This window comes from Lepus europaeus, chromosome 3, assembly GCF_033115175.1.
Source record: "Lepus europaeus isolate LE1 chromosome 3, mLepTim1.pri, whole genome shotgun sequence".
NCBI classification, from domain to species: Eukaryota; Metazoa; Chordata; class Mammalia; order Lagomorpha; family Leporidae; genus Lepus; species Lepus europaeus.
In genome coordinates this window covers 114327416-114345359 of record NC_084829.1, presented here as the reverse complement: position 1 = coordinate 114345359, position 17944 = coordinate 114327416, and the positions used below count along the sequence as shown (strand labels likewise).

Sequence of the window (17944 nt, the reverse complement as noted above, 5' to 3'; positions counted from 1 at the left end):
AATCAAACAGGGTGGCAATGTTGCTAGCACCACTTTGAACCAGCTGACAAACTAAAAGCATCTGGAAAAAAATATGTCATATTTCTATCAAACCAAAGCTGTTCCCTTGTGCACCCTTCCCAGCAGGGGGCTAGAAGGGGTTCTGCTTGTGTGTAGAGAACCCAAAACAAAACAGGGAGCGGATGGTAGAATGGCTCCCGGTGAGTTGCACCTGAGCGGGAAGGCATGCCGTTGTCCGACACGAAGTGCTTCCACTCCTTCTTGCCATACGCTTCTGCCAGTGCCTCTGGAGTCATCATCTTGGTGCCGTGGCTTGCCCTGGTTTGGGGAGATGATGGACACCGCTTGTTAACAGGCCCTTCCTCTGGTATTGGAACTACTGATACCCACTGCCACCAAATGCTACTTTCCACTGGGTAACTTTCCTGTTTAGGATTCTATAAAGCATTTCTGTTAGCTCTAGCTCGTCCTCCGTTACCTAACTAGCAAGTAGTTAGAGATGCTCGCTCTGAGGTCAGCACTTTCTAAGAAATCATCTTTCCCTGGAGAAGTTGTGTAACTGGAACCATCAGAAATCAATTCTGTGGACTGGATGGCAAAGTGGTCTGGCAGCCATAGAGGAGCAGCAGGCACCAATGATAAAGCAAGCATGTGTTACATCACACCCAGCTGGCACCCAAAGGCAGATGGCTGTGAGTGCATGGCACTGTGGAGACATGACAGGGAACGACCTGCACACTTAGGGACACAGCACGGCAACACTGCTAAAAGTGCACAGGGAAGCTCCAATAGGAGTACTGCAGAACAAGACAAGACCAGAAAGTAGCTACTGTCTGTGCTTAACGTGTGCAACTGGTTAAGAAGTCTTACCCCTTAGAGAAAGAAATAGTTGACAATGTAATGCATTATAAGAAATTTAATGGTAGGGAGGAACACTTTTTTTATAGTAAATAATTTATTTGATTATATATTTATACATTAGTTTTCTTAACAATAACTTATTGGCAATGGAAATTTACACATTCGAGAGATCAAAATATCTGTGATTGCGCAACCGTGATGAGACAGAATTCAAAATCTTGGGCAAATGGTATGGTGCAGCAGGTGAAGCCTCCTCTTGCAATCCCAGCATCTCATGTGGGCACTGGTTTCTGTTCTGGCTGTTCCACTTCTGATGAATCTCCCTGCTAGTGACCTGGGAAAGCATCAGAAGATGGTTCAAGTGCGTGGGCCCCTGATATCCTCTTGGGATACCTGGAAGAACCTCCTAGCTGCTGGTTTCCGCCAGGCCCTTGTGCTGGCAACCATCTGGGTGGGGAGTGAACCAGTGAATGAAAGCTTTCTCTCTCTCTCTCTCTCTCTCACTCTCTCTCTCTCTCTCTTTCCTTCTCCAGCAGTAACTCTGACTTTCAAATTGATAAATAGATCTTTTTGGCCTTATTTAAAGAATTGTGGCACCTAGGTATAGCAGTATAAGCAGTATCTGGACAGATCTCCTTGGTTCAAGTTCTGCATACTCTTTTCCCTAACTGTGTGAAGCTGATGCAGCTTATGTACCAACTAGGAATATATTACCTCCCCAGGCCCATTGGGCCCCAGGTAAACATTCAACATTTGTTGTATTAAATACCAAACACTATTTTTTTAAAAAAGATTTATTTATTTGAAGGCTGACTGACACACACACACACACACACATACAGAGACAGAGAGAGAAATCTTCTATCTGCTGGTTTACTCCCCAAATAGCCACAACAGCCAAGGCTGAGCCAGGCTGAAACTAGGAGCCAGGAACTCCACCCTGGTCTCCCATATGGGTGGCAGGAACCCAAGTACTTGGGCAATCTGCTGCTGCCTTCCCAGGCACATTAGCAGGAAGCTGGATTGGAAGCAGAATAGCTGGGATTTGAATTGGCACTGCCATATCAGAGGCCAGTAATGCAAGCTATGCCTTAACCCATGTACCACAATGCCAGCCTCACTATTATTTTCATGGTTTAATATTGTGGCAACAAAATGGTATGAAGAAAAAAGAAAGAAAGAAGAGAAAATGGAAGAAAATCACAAGTGGGGCTCATTTTTATAAAGATGTTAACATTTTAAAAAGCTCTATATAACAATGAAACAATCTGAAATGGGAAATATCATCAGACAAGGAATCTGCTTTACTGGATAAAAGAAGTCATCAAAGAGAGAAGTTAACAAATTCAGGAGAGACTGCACATTAGTCAGAACTTGAATGGAGAGACACAGACATTCAGAGTAGAGTTTTGCAAAGGGACCAGACAGAAAGACATAACAAGGTGAGAAAGCAACATTGTGAAATGCCTTTCATTCTTTCAAACACAAATGAAGGCAGCTGAGAACACTGTAAGAACCTGACAGACAGGAGCTGGCACTGTGGCACGGTGGGTTAAGCCACCGTCTGCTGTGTATGTATCCCATATGGGTGCCAGTTCGAGTCCCAGCTATTCCACTTCTGATCCAGCTCCCTGCTAATACACCTGGGAAAGCAGAAGAAGACAGTCCAAGTCCTTGGGACCCTGCAACCTTGTGGGACACCTGGAAGAAGCTCCTGGCTCCTGGGTTTGGCCTAGCCTGGCCCTAGGCCATTGCAACAATTTGGGGAATATACCAGCAGATGGAAGATCTCTTTCTCTCTGTCTCCTTCTCTCTCTGTAACTCTGCCTTTCAAATAAATAAATAAAAAAAGAACCTGATGGAGTTAAGCTTATGATGACAGCTGTACTGTGTAAGTATATATATATATGTATATATATACACACACATACACATACATACTCTAGAAAAACATGTGAATACATTAAAAAATAATAAATCATTAAAAATACATTAAAAATACATTTAAAAATACATTTAAAAAATCTAGTTAGGCATGCCCTAGTTGAGAGCATGAAAAAAATTCTTACGTAAAAAGAATGACTTATCAAACAGGAGAGGTTAAATGATGACAGAGTAACCTGTTCTACAATCTTCTCTTCCAACTCTGATTTTGTTGGCATACATAATAAAAGGCACAACTTCCTGGTCTGTTGACTTGCCTGTACTATTAGTACTAGCGGGGGGTTGTGGAATAGGTGCCCCTAGGTGCCCAATGAAAGAGTCAGAATAGCAATAGCAGCAGCTTCTGAACTGCATGCCACACCCTTAACAATACTGGAGAGGGTTGGGCCCACAGAGAAGAGGGAAATAAAGGAAGCCAGCGCTAGGTGTGGAGTGTGGAAAGGGTTGAAGCAGTTGGAATGGTTCAGAAAAATTTCCAGAAGGAACTGAGACAACACGATGCCTCTATAATGGGAGGAAATCTGGGTCAATGAAGGCAGAAAAGAGGAATGCATAGAGCAGCAACCCCTATCCTATAGCCTTTCTTTTCTTCTTTCCCCACATTTATTCAAGACACCTGCACACTCAGCTAAAACATGCATAATAAACTCCCAGACTCTCTTGCAGTAAGCAGTGGTCAATGAGATGAAGCAATGAGTTAAACTTAAAGGAACTAGATCTTTAAATCTAATGCTGCCATATGTGCATTTAAATGGATCACATAAGTCACAAAGACATGCAGCTGGAGAGATAATCTTTCATCTGATTGAACTGAAATAATAATTTTATTTAACTGATAACTTAAAAGTCATAAGCTACGCATAATAAAGTGTCCCAAGAAAGTAAAGCTTTGATTTCACAACTAAATTTCATTACCTGAGCACAGTACCATCATCTGCAAGTTTAATGAAGGTTCCATCTTCCAGATCCAATGCCAAGCCCTTGCAACTGCAAAAGAATTATCAATCATTTCTTATATTTGTCTAACCTAACAAATAATAATCTTTTTTTTTTTTTAAAGTCACTGTGTGAAAAGAATTCCTAGGCTAGTGTTGGGCACAGTTAAGATGGGACTTTGAATGCTTGCGTCCCACACTGGAATGCCTGGGTTCAATCCCTGGCTCCCCTCCTGATTGCTCAGAATTCACCTCAGTGTAGGGCAGTTTTTAAGAAGTTTCCCTCAGCCAGCACCGTGGCTTAACAGGCTAATCCTCTGCCTCACAGCGCCGACACAGGGTTCTAGTCCCGGTTGGGGCACCGGATTCTATCCCGGTTGCCCCTCTTCCAGGCCAGCTCTCTGCTATGGCCTGGGAAGGCAGTGGAGGATGGCCCAAGTCCTTGGGCCCTGCACCCGCATGGGAGACCAGGAGAAGCACCTGGCTCCTGGCTTCGGATCAGCACGATGTGCTGGCCGCAGCAGCCATTGGAGGGTGAACCAACAGCAAAAAGGAAGACCTTTCTCTCTGTCTCTCTCACTATCCACTCTGTCTGTCAAAAATAAATAAATAAAAAAAAGAAGTTTCCCTCTGAGCAAAGAATATTATTGAAACCACTAAAAGAAAGTTGAGCACTAAGTTTTAGATTCTTGTCTGTAAAAAAAAGACTGCACTATTTGGGGAGGAAGTAAGTGCAGATTCATTATCATGAATAATAAAAGCAAGGAAGTGTAATAGACACTAAATGCCAAAAGAACTCACTAAAAATGACAGGGACCTGAGAGGCGTTTTTTATTTATCTAAAGTAAAATTTCCAGAGATAGTAGTTTCATATAATAAAATATTTCTCTTTTACAATAAAAATACATTTTTAAAAATACAGTAAATGATATTTGATAAATACTATACATGTATTTTTCATGTGCTTCAGGATTATTTTTAATTTTAGATTGAAAAATTTGAAGTGATTTAAGATTTTCATTTGTTTTTATTGTTTAACAAATTAGGAAGACAAAGGTAGTTTTGGGATGTTGAGAATTCTAAACCAGGAAGGGGATGAACAGTATGAAACTCAGTACTGCTGTCCAAAATACAAAATGTCCTAACTCAGACACTTACTCAAAACACAGGTTTCTCTTCTCTTACAGTTCTTAATTAGAAGAGTAAAAAAGATCAAACTTTTCTTTTTCATAAAAAAATGGAAATTTCTGACAGTTATGATTAAAACTGAAACTCTTAATTATGACAAACTTAAACCTACAAAAATATTCAAATGCCTCATATAAGCTCTTAGTTTACTTTCATGTTTAATTAAGCATGTTTAAACTTGCTTAAAGCAGAAAAGACCTTAATCCATTAAACACAAACTTCTAGTACAAAACGTATTTTGTCCTTTGACACTTTGTCCTTTCACATTTCACTCTCTACCTTCATAGAAGGGGAAATATGAAAATTTTTATCAGCAACAATTATGAACTACAGGGAACACGCAGATCTTAAAAAAGAACTCACCAGAAATCCCAGTCCTCAGGGGTCACGGTGAGCAATTCCTTATGATAGCCTCTCTCCTTGACTAGGAACTCTGCAAAGCTGTTATAGATGAGCTGTAAAAAGGGGGAAGGAAGAGAAGAGACATTAAATATAAAATTCACTCCTCATTCTCAATTTCAAAGACCTGAAAACCCAAGCATTCCGTGATGAGGGCTGGTGGAGAGAGTGTGTCTAAGTGTGAGCTCTGCATTCAGGGCTTCCACAAGCAAGTTACGAACTGCAGGCTCCACACAGCTGTCCCGTTCAAAGCTACACCATCAATACTCAGTTTCACAACCAAAGAGAACTATGCATCGTTGAGACCGTAACGAAGACCCATCAAAGCTTTCTAAACTTACTACATCACCAAGATGCTTAGCATGGTGACCACTCTATTCTATTTACATCCATTCTTGGTCCCTCCTTGCTAGAAGAGACCCCCATCTAAGGGGATCCTCAAGGTGAAATACAAATGGGGACCAGGCAGGTGATTTACAGGAAGGACCATCCAGGCTCCAACAGCCATAAGAGATCTCTCTTATTTTTCCAGCAGAAGAAAAACAACAAATTGAAGAAAGAGGACAAAGGGAGCTGTTGGAAGGGAGCACAATGATGAATGCTCTACTGATCAGTAACAGATCTTCTGATTTCTCAACAACAAAAAATGCTAGGTTTTTGCGCAAAACCTAATTTTTTTAAAAAGAGGTGGCTCAATTTACCCTAACAGATGGACATCAGCCCTCAGTACCCAAAGAGAGTGTTTTTAGGCCAGTATTAGATACACTTGAACCTGAGGCAGGAGGGCACTCTGGGATTGGAATCAACAACATCAAAAAGAACATACTGAACAACTGGACTTTTCTTGTGCAAATGTTAATTAACCCATGTCAGGTTTTCTTTTCTCTCTCTTTTTTTTTTGTTTTTGTTTTTGACAGGCAGAGTTTCAGAGAGAGGTAGAGACAGAGAGAGAGGTCTTCCATCTGCTGGTTCACTCCCCAGGTGGCCGCAATGGCTGGAGCTGCGCCGATCCGAAGCCAGGAGCTTCTTCCAGGTCTCCCACGTGGGTACAGGGGCCTAGGCACTTGGGCCATCTTCCACTGCTTTTCCAGGCCATAGCAGAGAGTTGGATCCGAAGAGGAGCAGCTGGGACTAGAACCAGCGCCCATATGGGATGCTGGCGCTTCAGGCCAGGGCGTCAACCCCCACAGGGGGAAGGGATATAAGGCATCAGAGGACTGGGGAGGCCTCACTAGGGCAGCATTGATACCTGGAAGATGCAGCAGTTGGTGGAGTGAATACAGAGGAGTTGGAGGTAGGCAACTCAGGCAGATCCAGAAATTGAGGGGCCTGTAATCACTATACATATACTCCCATCCAGAGCACCATGATCCTAAGCCAGGTCAACTGTTAACAGACCCACATAATGTTAAGTCTATTTATCTAGAGTTCTCAACCCTGCAGGTGAGTCAGAACCACTGGTTGGGGCCAGCTTTGTGGCATAGTGGATCAAGCCACTGCCTGTGACACCAGCATCTAATATAGTCACCGGTTCAAGTCTTGGCTGCTCCATTTTCAATTCAGATCCCTGCTAATGTGCCTGGGAAAGCAGCGAGAGATGGCCCAAGTGCTTGGGGTCCTGTCATCCACATGGGAGACCCAGATGGGGTTCCAGGGCCCCCTGCATTGACCTGGCCCAGCCTTGGCTGTGGTGAACATTTGGTGAGTGAACCAATGGGTGGGAGATATATATATATCTCTCTCTCTCTCTCTGTAACTCTGCCTTTCAAACAAATAAAGAAATCTTTAAACAAAAGCAAAAAGCCATCCCAATATCCCAAGTCTACAAGGTAGAAAGGGGCCCAGATAGAGCACCCACAGAATTCTGAAACTGAAATCCACTGGGCTACATGTTTTATTGGCTTCCATTGAGACATTAAAAATTAAAAATATATTCATTTACTCTTAGACACATGATGTTGCCTACAAGGAACCAGTTCCAAAGGGTTAATGGATATAAAGCGCTTAGAGCAGTCCCTGGCATACAAGTAAATCCAATTTAAGTATTTGCTATTATTATCAATCATGTGCTGATTAAAAAACAAAAATACAGCCCTCACATGTAGCATTTGCCCATTTCCATGGTATAAATACTCCCATCATGGCCCATTTCAAGCTAACAACAGTCCATCTGCTTGCACACATTTCTAAATATTTAACAATCAGCTCACAGGCCTCTAAGAGCCAGCTATTTTGCATAATTAAACTTGCCTCTGGTCAAGATAATTTATTCAGCTTGGACAACTGGAGTTTCTCACTCTTTGGCCACAATAATTAGTCTAAGATACAGGCCTACGATTCAAACAAGGTCCCATTCCTTCCTACAAGAAAGGAGCTCTTTCCATCAAGGCTGTATTCCAGCAGGGGCCTTCCCAGTTGCATTCCTTTCTGCACAGAAGAAACAATTGTGTATTTTAAGTGCATTTGAAAAAGTTTGTGGACCATGGAATGAAAACAGAAGTTGTTTCATGACAAAAGTTTTGAAATCAATGCAGTTTTTTCATACAATGCATTTTCTGTGAATGTATGAGAATGGAGCCAACGTGCAATGATAAGCAGAGAAAAGTGGTGCTGAAGAGACTGTGCTTTGCAGCACCTACTCCAGTTCCCAAGCCTTGGCTCTTGCAGCTGGTCTTAGATTGTGTGAGCCTCCCCAGTAGCCTTCAGGGCACAGGGCCCTCAAGACCTTGCTCGCCCAGCCTTAGCTGCCACTTACTCCCTCATCGTCTCCCATGACTACTAATAATGCACTCTCCACAGTGGTTACCAATTGCAGCCATGTGGGCCAATGTAGTCCACAAATTATGTTTGGCTCCCACTGAAGTCTGCCAAATTAAAATAAAGATTACTAGGTAAATTTGATTTTCAGACATGCAGCAAATAACTTTCCAGTATGAGCATATCCCAGGGAATATGGGAACATACGTATACTGAGAAGGTTTTTGTGATTTGAAATTCAATTTTATCTGGGTGTTGTGAATTTTTCTTGGATAAACTTGCCAACCCTATAATCCTGCTACATGGTAGAAGTAGGTAATAATTAAAAATTTAGAGACTTCTCATTCAGTTTCAGATCTCTAGCTTGGCAAAAATGAATTAAGATGGGCTGGCACTGTGGCACAGCGAGCAAACCAACCACCTGCAGTGCTGGCATTTCATATGGGTGCCAGTTCAAGTCCTGGCTGCTCTACTTCTGATCCAAGTCCCTGCTAATGGCCTGGGAAAAGCAGAAACGGCCCAGGTTCTCTCATGTGGGAGAACCTGAAGAAGCTCCTGGCTTCTGGCTTTGGCCTGGCCCAGCCCTGGCCATTGTGGCAATTTGAGGAGGAAACCAGTAGATGGCAGATCTCTGTTTCCTCTCTCCTCCCTCCTCTCTCTCTGTAACTCTGCCTTTCAAGTAAATAAATAAGTCTTTAAAAATTGAATTAAATCTGGCAACACTGAGCTCTGATTTCTTCATGGTGAATACCGGCAGGAAGGAGAAACCTCTCTCCTACTCACTTTTAGAAGAACTGCCTGGTACCAAGAGAACACAGGTGTCATCCACTTTGAGGATGCCTTCCCTGAGGTCCCAGGTGAGGTGACACACCCACTTCTGTGTTTGCAGAAACTCCACATGTTAAATACCCAGAAATACCCAGGAGACTGGGACATACGGCTCTCCACGATGGTGCACCCCTACTTGACTTCTCAGGCATCTTCTCCTGGAACTCCATCATGTGAACAGCCCCACAGTTCACAGGGCTATTGCTCATCCTGATCTTGTTTATGTCCTCAGCCTCAGGGGCCCCTCCCCATATCTCCACCTGCCACCTCCAACTCCTCTATGGGGATTCAGCTCTAAGTCTCTCCTCCATGCCTTATGAAACACAGGACAGGCAATAGCATAGGACACACCTGCACAGACAGCATGGTGGCCAAGGGGAAAAGCTCATAGCCAATCTACCCTCCTTTGTGACCTTGGACCAACTAAACATTTGTGTGCCTTATTCTCATCTCTAAATAGACACTGTGATACCTCATGGGATGCCATAAGGAATAAATCAGTTCACAGAGCAGAATCATTATTAAAATAGTGGTTTTGTCATTTTAGCTCTTAAAATACCTATGTAATAATTCCACAATTAGTTACTGAGCCCAGTATGAGCCCAGAACTAAGCCTAGCACATAGAACACACAATAAGCTGCCACAGACACTGTCAAGGAGCCATTGCTCTAGCCTCAGTATATGATTCTCACAAACAGGAATGTTAAAGCCATATGGTTAAGTGCTAACAGAAATCAAGGATTTCATGGGTAACTGGAGGTAGGACTGGGGTGGAAGGAATTTTGGGGGGAATGGGAAAGGTTCCCAAAGGGAATGGCCTTAAACATGAGACCTAATAGAATGAAGTTACTGTGAGGAAAGAGGCCCACCCATCACAGCAGCAGTGAGCAGCAAGACACAGATATTCATCTTTCGCTCACCACCAAGGCTGCTGCAACAGCGCTGTGTTATCTCTGTATGCCAATTCTGTTACAGTGCTCAGCACGCTGCCAGCATTTAATAAAAGATCTCTATACCAAACATCATTCCAAACTCATTAGGTTACTGTTTTCAACTTTAAACATCCACGTACATTCAAGGCATGTAGTAAAGAATCCTTGAAGTAAAGAGAATATTATATTCTGAAATTTTATGCTCACACATGCACAAAATTGGCTCTAACACGGCAGTGGTTTAACAATATTCCCTCCAAATGAAGGTGACTGGAGAGCAGGCGCACAAAAATATAACCAGGAGAACTTTGCACAGGGAAGGAAAATATGAATTAAAGACCTAAGGGAAGTTGTGAGCAAAGAATCAAGAAGACTTCTTAACTCTAGGTATAACTAAAAAAATCAGACCTGCACAGTAGAAAAGCAGGAAAGTAGGCTTTTTCTTTTTCTTCAGTGGCTGTACACAGAAAACACACACGAGTAGTTTAGGCAGCCATTCATTTTTAGCTTTGACAAGCACCTGAAATGACTGAGTGCACCCACATCTTCACAAACAGGGATAGCCCTGGCTTTTGGCTGTGCCAGTGACCTGGAGTTCTACCCAGGAGTAGTGAGGTTTCCAAAATGGTTTCAATGGTAACCATAAAAGCAAACACTTGTTCTTGCTGCTCTAAGCATCATACATGTATTATTCACTTAATCCTTGCAACAGTCTTTTGAGATAAATCCAATTATTAGCCCCATTTTACAGACCAGGAAACAGAACTGATACAGATTTAGTTTAGTTGCTACAGGGTTAGCACAAGGGGAAGTGGTCTACTAAAATAGGCACTGTGGCCAAGCCCTCACCACTGTGCTCATAACCAGCTCTTTTTCTGTTTGGATGCTCAGATCTTTGACTATAAAAGTTCAGTTAGGGGGGAGCACAAATAATTTTAAGGTGTGGGTACAGATCTATGCATACTGCAGCATACACACTCCCCATGCCTACAGAGGGCAGTGAGAACCCAAACTTGACTGGCTGTTACCAGGATTAGAATTTACTCAAAGTGCACACAGCCCATATTGAGTGCGCAATAAATATTTATGTTCTTCTCTTGTTTGTTAAAAGGCAAAACCAGGGCTACAATCTCCGCTAGCCTGCACAGCTTTAACACTGACAGGCTAGGCTGGAAAAGTGCAGCCAAAGAAAGCCACAGTCTCAAACTGGGTGGCTGCACCCACGCTCGGCGGGTGCCTACAATGACTTGCAGGTAAGTTCCAAAGCCCGGAGGGTCTGCAAGGACACTTCCAGTCCCCTGGCCCTGCCCCTCCTCTCCCCTAAAAACCGATTCCCCAACCCGATCTTGCACAATTCGCCCCTCGTCGCCGATTTTCTTCCCTACCCCTTCCAACCTTGACTAATGGTCGGACTACATTAGCCAGCCCCTCGGCTCGGGCGGGGGCGGGGATGCACACTACCGCGCCCGCCTCGCCGTGGGCGGAGCTCTGCGCAAAAGCGAGGCGCTGCAGGCCTCCGGTGCTACGGCGGCCGCCTAAGCGCAGAGGAAATCCGAGCCGCAGCCGCCATGGAGGCTGCGCGCCGTGCGCTCCGGGCAGCCCGCGCCACTCACCGCGGCGCTCTCGGGCAGGTTGTAGCGACAGAGAGTGTGGTCCAGGTCGAAGCCGACCACGTCGCAGGCGGCCAGGGAGAAGTGCTGAGCCATAGCTGCGCGCGGAGCACTGGCGGGCGCCTCAGCGCGGAGGGTGCGAGGAGCGCACGGGCGGGAGGTTGCCGGACTGGGCCTGGCGGGCGGCAGCGGGACTGGCCGGGGCGGGGCGAGGCGGGGCTGCGGCCGCCCCTGCGCGTCCCGCGCCCGGCAGCACCGCCCCTGGGCACGCTTCCCCCGCCCCCCGCGCGGCCGGCGTCCCGCGCCCCGCCCTGTCAGGTCGTCTGCCCGGCCGGCGGCCGCGAGCGCCCCAGACACCTGCGCGCACTGCCCCCGTGTTCCGTGCGTCCAGCCCCGGCGTCACCAGGGCAGGAGACGACCAGGAACGGTGCTACTACTGCAGAATTGGGGGGTGGGGGGGTGGGGAGGGCGGCAGGAGGTGCAGCCAAGACCCGACCCTGTGGGCAAGTGGCGCTTATGAAGGGTTACCACAAAATTAACCGGGGCTCCCCTTCGTTTTCCAGGCACCGCGGAAACCAGGAGTGTAAAGTTAAGGCTGACTCTTTCAGTCTTCTGTGTGAAATGCTGTAAGATTCTGGAGAAAAATTTATCTGCTAAGATCCCTTTGCCCACTTGGTGAATGTGTTAGTATGTAAGGGAATCCTTGAAGTGCCTGTTCCCAGAGTAAAACAACATATACTCCAAGGGGACTTTGGCCTTCAGCTGTAGTCTGCCTGTACTTTGACTTTCCGAAGTAGTAAAATGGAAGGGACACCTTTCACCATTTCATCAAACAAATTTATTAAATACGGTGAACAGCCATTTTGCAAAGTGGCTGGTTGTTAGGCAATGGTCCTATTTTTTTATTGTGATTTTTTCTCTGAAGGAACATCAGAAACTCCGCTATAGAGCACACCACAGAAGTAGAGAGCTTTTGTAAACAAAGTGTTAATGTTTATGAGCACAAAATGAGTTGAGTGACAGTTGGCTCAGTTCTCTCAAGACTGTATAGCTAACATCATTTTAGATGCAGCGGAGAAAATTCATTACATACAGTAAATGCCTAGGGCATTACATTCCCTCCCAGAGCACCTGAGTATGGGGAACTAACACGTTGAAATCTTTAATGTAATTTCTCATTTCAAAAGGAAAATACAAATATATTTATGCTGCTTTTGTTTTAAATTTATAGGACCATGTTGCTCCATGAAAAAAATCAATAGTCATGACATAATGAAAATGTAATTGATTGAGAACAATTTAACCCTTACAAATACTAAGCCTTATGAGGGTTATAGACCAACCAGGGGATTAATTTAGTGTAGTAGTTTGGTTGCGCAGGACACTTATACCTAATGGATCCATTAGAATAACTTGACTTGTCATTGTGAACCATAAAAGCCCTGAACAAATCTCCCTGGAATGGGAACAGGAAGGAATCCTCAAGAAGGCTGAGCAGTTCACCAATAACAACCCAATAACCCCATCTTTAATGTTTAGGAACTGAATGAGAAAAAGCTGGATTGGTTTCCAGCTTGCCCCTCTTTCACTTTCCTGAGTTTGTTGGCCAGAGAACAGGGAGCATTCTTTATTGCCCCCAGCAATACAGTACTAGCACAAAGTTCGGGAGACTACCATTAAAGGCCAAAGTCTCCTTGGAAGATAAATTGGTTTACTGTGGGAAGCACCTCAGGAATTCCCTTAGAAAAGTGTACTAGTATACCCATTGCCAGAGGGAAGAATCTACAAGGACAGTTTCTTGAGGACTTCCCTCTTATAATCTCCTCTGAGTCTGAGGATCAGAGCACAGTGTACCCTTGAGGGAGAGGGTGGGACCCTCTTTAAGAAAGAGGGAAGATTCCCTTGGCCAGTCTGTAACCAGGTGGCCCTGGGGCTGGAGCTGGTGTCCAGACATGCCCATCAATAGTCCTATCTACTCGCAGAATAACAACCACGAGGCTTACATTGCTCATGTCCACCTAGAGTCCTTGTGCCAGAGAGTCCGAGAATTCTGCAAATTATCCAGTCCTGTCATCCTGGAGTCCCATTCCTTTCCTGTCCACTAACTCAACTCTCAGTCTGACTCCTCCAATTGCATATCAGGTGGTTCCCTCCCAGAGGGACCCTTCTTCCCCATTCCCTGTAAAATCTTGAGTTTAAATGCATTCACTTTAGTTGTTTTATAAGGCTTATTTTCAAATGCAGATATTTCATTTCCCCTGCAAAGTAAACTTTCATCACACTTTGATAAAATGCTAAAGTTCAATCTTTTACTCAGATATCAATATCTCTGATAAATATATCAATAGTATGAAGTGAATTGTGCCTCCCCATTGCTTCATATGTTGAAACTCTAATCCCTGATAGAATTGATGTCCTATACAAAGAGGAAGAGACACCAGTTTGCAAGTTCAGAAGAAGGGCCATGTGAGACCACAACACAAAGACAGCTGTTGGCAAGCTAAGGACAGAAGCCTCACCAGAAACTAACCCTGAGCTTGGGTTTCCAAGATAACTTTGAGCTTGGACTTCCAATCTACAAATCTGTGAGAAAATGTTCTGTTACTTAAGTCACCCATCTGTGGAATTATTTTAAGGCAACCTGAGCCTACTAAGGTGATCAATAATGAAATTTGACTCTAAGAATAGTAGGTATTGTGTTAAATGTAACAAATAATACTTGTTATTTGAAAGATCTATAAAGGGCGTGGACTTTGGCTTACTTTGGTTATTTGTTGGCTTTTTAGATTCTTTTACTTATGCAGAATGTCAACACCATGATGTGAAGTTTTTAAAACAAATTCATTAATTTTAAAAGCTTAGTTAGTAATTTTTGCTTCTTTGAAAGGCAGAGCAACATACACACACACACACACACACAGAGACAGAGAGAGAGAGGATCTCCCATCAACTGGTTTATTCCCTCAAAGGCCTACGACAGTTGGAACTGGGCCTGGCCAAAGCCAGGAGTCAAGGATGCCATCCAGGCTTCCCACAGGGTAGTACTTGAGCCATCATCTGTTGCCTCACAAGGTGTACATTAGCAGGAAATTGGATCAAAAGTGGACTTGATCTGAAGCACTCTGATATCACATGCTGGTATCCTAAGAGGGTGGCTTAACCCACTGTACCACAGTTCTTTGCCCCTGTTTTGATAGGGAGAGAGGGCTAGGCCAGTTTACCACCTGGAGTCAGAAACCCAGTTCAGGTCACACACCTAGTTGGCAGGGACCCACCACCTGAGCCACCACTTGCTGCCTCCTAGAATATACATTAGCAAGCAGCTGAGCTGGGAGATGAACTTGGGCACTCTGGTAAATGATGTGGATATCTTATAACTACTATGCCAAATGCCATGGTGTGAAATTTTACCATATTTTAAAAATATTCCATGTACTGGAAAGTTGTTTTGTTATAACTAGAGAGTTATGTAATAATTTAGAAAAACTCAGAAATAAGAAGTTTTGATATTGCTAATTTTCTAGAATTGAATTTTATTGTTATAATTGATCTTTAAATATAATACAATAGTTTAGCAACATTAATCTTATTTGTGACTTTTACTTAGTCTGTTATTCATTATTTACCTAAATAACAACTTTGTGACCAGTTAGCTTAAGCTTTAGACTCCAGAATCAGTCACTGAATGATTGTTTGTAGATTTATAATAGTATATTTTAGCATTTACATTGGAAATATTATTTGCCAAACTATTTTTATGGAGAGGGAAAGGAGTGGCCCGTTTGTTTTTTCATTAATCTGAAATGTGCTTTTCTTTCTTTTTTCCTTTTTTTTTTAAAAAAAAGATTTATTTACTTATGTGAAAGGCAGAGTTACAGAGAAAGAGAGAAAGATAAAAAGATCTCCCATCTGCTGATTCACTCCCCGGGTGGCTACAATGGCCAGAGGTGGACCAGGCTGAAGCCACAAGGCAGAAGTTTCATATCAGTCGATATCGATAGGGGTGGCAGGGGCCAAGTACTTGGGCCGTCTTCCACTGCCTTCCTAGGCCATTAACAGGGAGCTAGATTAGAAGTGGAGTAGTTGGGACTGGCACCCATATGGGATGCTGGCATTGCAACTGGCGGCTTTATCTGCTGTGCACAAACCTGGCCTCTGAAATGTACTTTTCTAAGTACCCCCAAAGTAAACATTGGAATTTTCAGCTTGTTATATAACCTAAGCCACTGTACATGTATTCTCTGGTCCATATAATTTGTTTAAGGTGTAACAAAAAAGTTTATTTAGTAATTTTTTAAAAGCATGGCTAAATATTCAAATGTTTAAAAATTCATCTCTACAGCACTTTAATTGCCTTTTAGCTAAGTGATTTGTAGTACTGCATAAGGCCATCAGATGGCAGTAGTTCCACATAAGGAATATTTTCATTTCAATATTAATCATAAGAACTTTAAATTTCTTAATTAAAAAATACCTTACTTTCTGTTTTTAATATCTACTCTTGACATGAGGATAAACTTACTTAGAAATTACTCTGTTTTTATACATATGTAATTTTTAAAAAGGATTTATTTTATTTGAGAGGCAGAGTTACAGAGAGGGCAGAAGCAGAGAGAGAGAAAGAGGGAGAGAGAGAGGTCTTCCATCTGCTGGTTGATTCCCCAGATGGCCGAAGCCAGGAGCCAGGTATCCTACTTGGGTGCAGGGGCCCAACCACTTGAGCCATCTTCTACTGCTTTCCCAGGGCATAGCAGAGAACTGGATAAGAAGTGGAGCAGCCGGGACTTGAACCGGCGCCCATATGGGATGCTGGCACTGCAGGTGGTAGCTTTACCAGCTACACCACAGCGCCGGCCTGCATATGTAATTTTGATGGTGGAAAAAAGGAGGGTGTGGTAGGACAAAGTTCTTGGGTAGGACACTTTTAAATCTTGCATATGGGTAAAGAACCTAACACTTAAAGTGTAAGATGAGCTTTTTACGGAGAGGGAGCTAAAATATTAAATTGTATAGTTGATGTTCAAAAAGATCTCAGATGATGGAGGAATGGATTGAAATTTAACTTACATAGATGTTAACTTTTCTTTTAAGTTCAAATAGCAACTTTTTAAGTACATAATGAAGAATCTTATTTTACCTGCAATTAAATTAGAAATGTGGATAAATTCAAGGTAAGCTCTGGTGGTTGTATTTAACTGAATATGTCTTTGATTGACAGTCACTTCACAATACTTTCTTTTGCCTTGGGCTGTCCTTTTTGGGGTGTGGGGCTTCTAAACTTCAAAAAGGATAGCATACTGTTGCGGATAGGATTTTGGTCCTTGGTTAATGGCATCCTTGTACATGTGTTTTCCTGAATTAACTACCTCTGGCCGCCTGTGGTTGCCACTTGGCTACACTGTCAGTAACCATTACTGCTGTTATAGAAGTCTGACACACTGCTTTCACAAAAATGCTTAGTTTTGACATAAAGCATGAAATCATTTCAGGCTTCCCAGTGCACACTTGGCCAGCTGGGGCCCCTTTTGCACAGCCATTGCACACGTTTGGCTTTGGCCTCACAGAAGAAGGTGTAAGTTGTGGAGGGGAGAAAGGAGTAGCTGCCTTACTGTCTAGATGTGACCCACCATTGTTCCTATGTTAGTCACTGTCCCACGTGTCGCAGGACACTGTGCAAAGTTATTTTCTCTCAGAATTCCAGGTGTAAAGTCAGGACCCAGTTCTCTCTGTTTTGGATCCTCAAACTTACCTGGAAGGTTGTGGTTTTTCAGAAAGAGGATTCAATCTTAAAATGGGACAAAGCATAGGATCCATAAAAAATGGTTTATTATACATGTTCTCTATCCTGTTTCCCTGAGACTCATACTGCCAGACAGAATACAAATTGTCCAAGTAAACTAAATATTCCATGGGACACACCAATACCAAAAGTTACCTGTGTATATCTGAAGTTCAGATTTAAATGGACTTCTTCTGTCTCTCCTTGCCAAATTTAACAACACAGTCTGAGACATGTGCTGTGCATTAATTTCAGGATGAAGATTTTGGGAAAGTTTTTGTAATTTTTTTTTTTCTTTCAGAAAGCCCAGAACTTATAAACAATTTGTGCTTGGAAGTAGGGTTTTGAAGAGTTGATAAAGTTGAAACAAGATTTTAAGGTGGGCCCAAATCCTATATGACTGGTCCTTTTAAGAAGAGGAAATTTGGACTCATAAAGAAACCACTCCTGCTGACACCAACCTCCAGAACTGTGAGTAATAATTTCTGTTCTTTAAGCCTCCCAGTCTGGTATTTTTTATGGTAGTCTGAGCAAAGAGCAAACTAACATAGCTTTCATGGCTATTTCTCTACTACAAGGTCCTGCAGTCCATTCTAGAATACAAATCCTAGGACTGTCTCTCTTTTCTGCCCTTGAGGGCTGGACTGAAGGAAAAAAAAAATCCTGTCTTCTGAATGATGATGAAAATATGAAGTCTAGAAACCTTGGTG

At 43.2% G+C, this 17944-nt stretch overlaps 1 protein-coding gene across 1 annotated transcript in view; it reads right to left on the bottom strand.

Annotated features, from left to right (window-relative positions):
* Positions 1-11633, bottom strand: part of NT5DC1 (5'-nucleotidase domain containing 1) — a 145023-nt gene extending 133390 nt beyond the window's left edge. The window contains exons 1-4 of the mRNA XM_062186642.1: positions 11459-11633; positions 5292-5383; positions 3721-3792; positions 212-318 (exon numbers count right to left, since the gene is read on the bottom strand). Coding sequence (XP_062042626.1) covers positions 212-318; positions 3721-3792; positions 5292-5383; positions 11459-11551 — 364 coding nt within the window. The 5' untranslated portion in view covers positions 11552-11633. The remainder of the gene's footprint in view (positions 1-211; positions 319-3720; positions 3793-5291; positions 5384-11458) is intronic.
* Positions 11634-17944: the final 6311 nt, after the last annotated feature.